Source organism: Chinchilla lanigera, unplaced genomic scaffold, assembly GCF_000276665.1.
Source record: "Chinchilla lanigera isolate Chin_1 unplaced genomic scaffold, ChiLan1.0 scaffold00006, whole genome shotgun sequence".
Taxonomy (NCBI): Eukaryota; Metazoa; Chordata; class Mammalia; order Rodentia; family Chinchillidae; genus Chinchilla; species Chinchilla lanigera.
In genome coordinates, this window is record NW_004955407.1 from 5,062,767 (window position 1) to 5,068,716 (window position 5,950).

The following is a 5,950-nucleotide window of genomic DNA, read 5'->3' on the forward strand; positions in this document are numbered from 1 at the left end:
CTGACTTTTGACTGGATCCTCTGGATATCCAGCACCCAATAGACCTTTTGCTTTTTTTCATCTTAGTTCAGTAGAAAGCCAATGTAAACCTACCTTATAAACTTTTGTATGTATCATATATAAATATATATTTATATATCATTGTATCTTATGTTGATACACATATATATCTCATTAAAATATGATATATCATATTAACACATTTATATATCATATATGTATATATATGTTGTGTTAAATATGTTCCTCCAGTGAACACTGACTGGTACAAGTGGCTGTGAACACCAAGACAGTGGCAGTGGAGGAGAAAAGTGCTTGGATTCTAGCAATAATAAACACATAGAACTCATGGACATGAAGAGGAAATAAAATTTTAAAAAGCCACACAAGACATCACAGCAGACAGTGACATATGCTTGTAATGTGAAAGGCAGGGGGCCAAGGACTTTGCAGATAAGATTTAAATCTGAACAAGAAGGATGACGGCTTTCTCAGGTTGAGTGTGAGACACCAATATCAAGTTCCAATTAGAAATGCTCAGTTTGCATGCTGGTGGTCAGAAAAGATTTGACGTAGCAAAGCCGCACTGAGTCATGAATGGAAAAGTGCTGTTATGGTTGACATCCAGGTGTCCCCACAAAGCCTCATGCTCTCCTAGGCAGGGCTTTCGTGAGGGGGATGGATCATGGGTGTGTGATGCTGGATTAAGTATGTGATAGCCAATTGTTTTAGCATAATTCTGGCTGTGGATAATGGAGCCCCCACCTTGGGTGTGAGTGCCATCACCTATTGGCTTATAGCATGGATGGAATACAAAAGGACAGAAAGAAGGGTTCACTGGTTTCTGCTTGCTGCTTCGCTGCTTCCTGCCTACCTTGCGGAGGACTGTTTCTCCTCTGCCATGCTTCTGTGCCATATCCACCCTCCCTTGGACCCAGCTGAGCATGGACTGGAACCTCTGCAATCTGTGAGGTGAAGTAAACCTTCCCTCCTTTCACTTGTGGCTTTTGGGTATTTTGTCCTAGCAAAGAGAAAAGTAACTTAAGACAAATGCTGATTTTAGATCTTAGTAATGGATATGATCACTTCAGATGAATAAGTAAGGAAACTACCATCTCTTCCTGCCACTAGCACAGCTAGTGGAGCAAAAGGTATTTCCTCAGCACCTTTGTCATTAACCCCCTTGATTGCAGAGATAGAAGTGAAGATCAGGTGACTGAAGAGCCCATAATTGGAAGATCGGTTCAGTGAGCATGAAGTAGGATTATTTATAGTAGGTAGTCTTTCTTCAGATTTTTCAACTAAGGCCGAATAAATTATAGATCTCAGAGTGTGTAATATTGACATAGAATAATTTTTCTAAGGATATATAATGGGAAATATTTTTTCTATATATTTTCTTACCTATTGTGTATGAGCTGAATTTTCTTTTGCAACAAGAAAAAAGATTACCCAAACTGGTTCAGAATACTGTGATTATCATATCTTATGGGGAGGGAGAATAACAATGAGCTAACTACTGTGCAGGGACAGATGAAGGAGGCATTTGCCTAATGACACAAATTCATATGACAATAAGTATATAATGGGTTCTTTAAGGGAGGGATTCAGTTAAAAACGTAAGAGTCATATTTTAACTTCTAGAAGACCAATCTATTACATAACTAGTGAACCAAAGTAAGAGTAATAGCTCTCCTTAAGTAGGTGTTTCATCAGCCAAAATACAGAGGTACAGATTTTACTAAGGATATTATAAAACATGATAGGAAATCAAACACTAGTCTCAAAGAACTAGGAGGTCTGCTTTCAAAGACACTGGAAGATGATTTAATCAGGGTTTCTCATTTTTGAAACTGTGCTTGGAAAAAAACTTGTGCAGCATGCTTGGTCCCTTTGTCTCCTTTGTTGCGGTGGCATTCCTCAGAGGCGTTGTTGTGGGCTGTGGTGACTGCTCCTTATCTGGCTTTCCCGGAAGTGGCTGGTAATCCTTACTACATATGAACTCAAGCCAGGAGACCCCCGGAGGCAATCTGTGGTAACTAAGTAGCTTTGTGACTACACAGTTTGAGAGGGGACATGGGCTACAGTCTTGGGAAGGAAGGGGTTCAGAGGGTAAGAGGGAGGAGGAAGACGAGGAAGAAGTTGGAGAAGGGGTGGCAGAGGAAATGGAAGAGGAAGAGGAAGAGGAAGAAGAAGGAGGAGATGGGGATGGGGATTGCGAATCAGAACTGCCATTATTTTTAACGTAAAGCAGCCAGTCTACAGCTTGGACCTTTGGACTTGCAGCTTGGTTCTCACTGGATGCTGCCGACCATCCTTCCTTCACCCTGAGCCCCCGGAGGACATCAGATTCAGAGGCAGAGAAAAACTGTGATAGCTTCTCTATTTCTTCCAGGCTGTCACTGGGAGTGTCTTCAAGCTGGCTTCCTTTCATAGAGAGGGGTGGGAGGAAAGGTGAGAAAGAAGTCTCTGGTAACCTAAGGATGAACAGTAATTTCACCTCTATTTCCCCCTTGGAATTGGCCTCAGGTGTTGGAATGACAAATAGCATCCCACAGCGAGGATCTTTCTTTCCTGTGAGATGGTTACACGGAGATTTTATGCAGGAAGCACAAGATAAACAAACTGTATAAACTGATGACAGGCGGGGACCAGGACGAGGATTTGGCCTTCCCCTCATTCTTCGAAAGAGAATCTGTCTGGAGAGATCCCTTTGGATTCTGGTCTTGGAGAGAGAAGTGATGATTTTGTTTACAACACGGTCAGGGATAGTTCCACCCTTCACAATGCAGGGATGACCATAATGTAAAGTCCATGGAATTTCTCTATCTGATTTTACCCTTTCACGAAAATCAAGGCTGCTCTTACTCTGGAGTCCAGAGCCCCAGGGAGAAGTAGTTGTCCTCCTGAGGCAGTGTTTGGTGCTTGATGAGGCCTGGCCTGCAGCATTGGGTTTGAGATGAGATAGTGGCATTTCTGTGGTTCTGTCTTTGTCATTTGGTGAAGTGGCATTTGGAAACTTGGAGTGACAGATGGGTGAGCTGAGGGTCTGGAAGCTATGATCAAGTGTAAGCACTGCCTGAGATTTGGGCTGGAACACTGATAAACTCTGAGACTGTTGGGCGGAGTGCAATAAAGGTGATTTCCTTAATTTCACATGGGATAACGGTAAACTCAAAACACTGGAATTAGAGGTCAATATAGGCTTTTTGTGAGGTCTGGAATCTTCTAGTGGTGAAATTAGAGCCATTTGATTGAACTCCAAAGAATGTGATGTCTGAAGAAAGTTGTTTGTTTGAGCTTTCGAACTGAGTGATGGGGAGCTCAAAGACCTTTGGTTGTGTACCAATAAAGATGTCCAAAAACCATCCAGTGAAGAGGTTTTCTGAGGATTGGATTGAAGTAATGTTGATCTACTTGCTTTCTGCTGGGGTCTCAAAGAGGAGGTCCACATGGCATTGAGCAGAGGTGTTTCTTGATGTTGGAGATGAGATAATGATGAATGTAAAACTTTTTGGTTAGACTTTAGTAAAGGTGATGTCCAGTGAAGGTCTGGGCTTGAAGATGTAGTCTGAGGTTTGGGGAGGGGTAACTGTGAGCTCCAGCATGTTTGACTTGGTTCCAGTGATGGTGATGTCTTGTTCAGATCAGATAAAGATGTTGTCTGAGGTTTAGGGTATGATAAAGGTGAGCTCAAGGCTTTCCCAGTAGGGTGCAAGGAGTTTTTCCAGTGGTCTGGTGAAAAAGTGACCAGGCATTTGGAAGGGGATAACTGTAATTTTGTAGCCTTATTGTTGAAGCCCTGTGAAATTTTTAGTTGAGACTTGGGAGAAGGCAATACTGAGCAGCTCTGGACTGTCTGGTTATAGTTTAATGAAGGTGCTGCAAAGTTCTTGCTGTAGGATTGTACTTTGGCCAAAGGTTGGTTATTAAGTTGATTTAATTTTTTAGAATTGTACTGATGTGTTAATGAATTGGTCGTGGCCAGGTGGCAAGAGTGGTTTAGTGGTAGAAAGTGTTGATCATAATATTTAAATGGCACCATGTTGTGCTGATATAGAGATCTTTCTTAAAGTGATTTTCTTATGGGGATGTTTCACTGATGGTTAGAAACTAGATTCCAAGGACGATGGACACCTAAATAAATACTATCTAGTAGTTTCAACCTTGTATCTTGTAACTTCGCTGTTAATTCCCCTAAAGAATAAATTACTCAAGAGAGCAGTGCCGTTGAGATTGAGGTGGGAGGAGTAACCATCTGAAATTATCCTGTCTTCTCCTTAATTTCCAAGAGGTTTTCTTTTTCCTCTTGAAGAAATAATACCTGTTAACAAAACAGTGAAGTGAGTTCAGGAGAAGTCCTGATTAGGCTTTTGATTTTCTTACATTATGTTTGGTTATGACTAGAGAGAGCAGAGGGTTCATAGCAACTCACTACTTGAATCCCACCCACCCAGTTTGTTTTTTAAATTCATCTCTGTAAATATAACTTGTCCATCTATAAATAGATAAATATAATAATTTATTGAACTAAAGACTAAAAAAGTATATAAACATCTAACAGTGCCTATACATAAAATATACCATCATTGTTACTCTTTTATTAATTGTTGCATTCATTTTAAAAAATCTGTGAGAAGTTACATGCATCAAACAAATCTTACAAACAGGTGAAATGAAAGTTCAAAAATGTAACCTTTCAGTGTAGATAGTTACCCACCATTATCACTTTCTAGCTTACTGCCAATTACATATATGTGTCTGTGTGTATACTTCAAAGACAATATTTTCAGTCTCATATTTGTCACTGTTACAACCTTAAAACCCTTGACTGCACCCTTTTAAAACTATTGTTTTATTGAAGTCTATTATGCATTTCTTTTCTGGTCTTTCCAAGCATTCACAAAATTATTGTCCCAAACCCTCATATCCATATAATTCTTGGAGTTATATCACCAGTTTTTTCTCTACTTCCTTACTTTAAAAGAATCACATTACTGTACTTATTTGCAGGATTTGAGGATAATCTACAGAAGCTTCATAAAAGATAAAACCTCATAGATGAGCAAAAACGATGCTCGCATCTATTGGTCAAGGAGCATAGATGCACTGCTTCCTGAAGAGAACATCTAGTGCACCATGATGCACTATTTTATTTTTCACGTCAAAGCTGGTTTTCCATATTTTAAAGCCAAGATACATGATATGATTTTTAAAGTGGCAAGTAACTATAATAGATCCTAGGGTTGATCAATTAATTCTCTGACCTTAAGGTTTTAAGAATGCAAAGTGTCATAATGTGGTTTCACGTTTCTTCCATGTGTCTATGATTTATTAAAATACTGTCTTTTTTTAACTTTTATTGTCTCATGTCATTTTCATATATATCACTTATGTCACTCTATTGTTGTTATTCTAATTTCATTTAATTTTTAGTTACATATATTTGCTATTAGTTCTGGAGTACATTACAATATCTTGCATATGTGTGCAATATGTAATGATTAAATCAGAAAAATTCACATTTTTAATTCTTCAACTATTCTCTATGTGCTGAGAGCCTCCAAACTCTTCTGTAATTATTATAAAATAAGTAATAAATTGCAGTAGAGTACTGTCACCCTACTGTGCTATACAGCATGAGATATAGTTCCCCTATCTAACTTCTCCCAATCCCTCTTCCCCAAGCCCTTACCAAACTAATTTTGAAAGAACAAATTTATTGCATGTCTCTGTTTTTATGAGAAACCGCTTTGAAGATATCAATATGTAATACAACAACCACTGTTAATTTCCTACCACTTTGTCTGTAACTCCGTATTATTTGTTGTTCTTTTGCTATTTTGTAAATGGTTGTCTGTCTCTTAATGTTTTCCTCCTTTTATTTTTAAAATAAAAGAACAAATAAAAATAAATAAATAAAAGGGTAAATTAAATCAAGAACTCCTAT

General features: G+C 38.7%; 1 protein-coding gene across 7 annotated transcripts in view; it reads right to left on the minus strand.

Annotated features, from left to right (window-relative positions):
* Positions 1-1,722: 1,722 nt before the first annotated feature.
* Positions 1,723-5,950, minus strand: part of LOC102020636 (mucin-5AC) — a 126,845-nt gene continuing 122,617 nt past the window's right edge. For all 7 annotated transcript variants that reach the window (XM_005375522.2, XM_005375525.1, XM_005375519.1 and 4 more), the window contains one exon: positions 1,723-4,324. In XM_005375522.2, the coding sequence (XP_005375579.1) occupies positions 1,832-4,045 (2,214 nt within the window). In that variant the 5' untranslated portion in view covers positions 4,046-4,324 and the 3' untranslated portion in view covers positions 1,723-1,831. The remainder of the gene's footprint in view (positions 4,325-5,950) is intronic.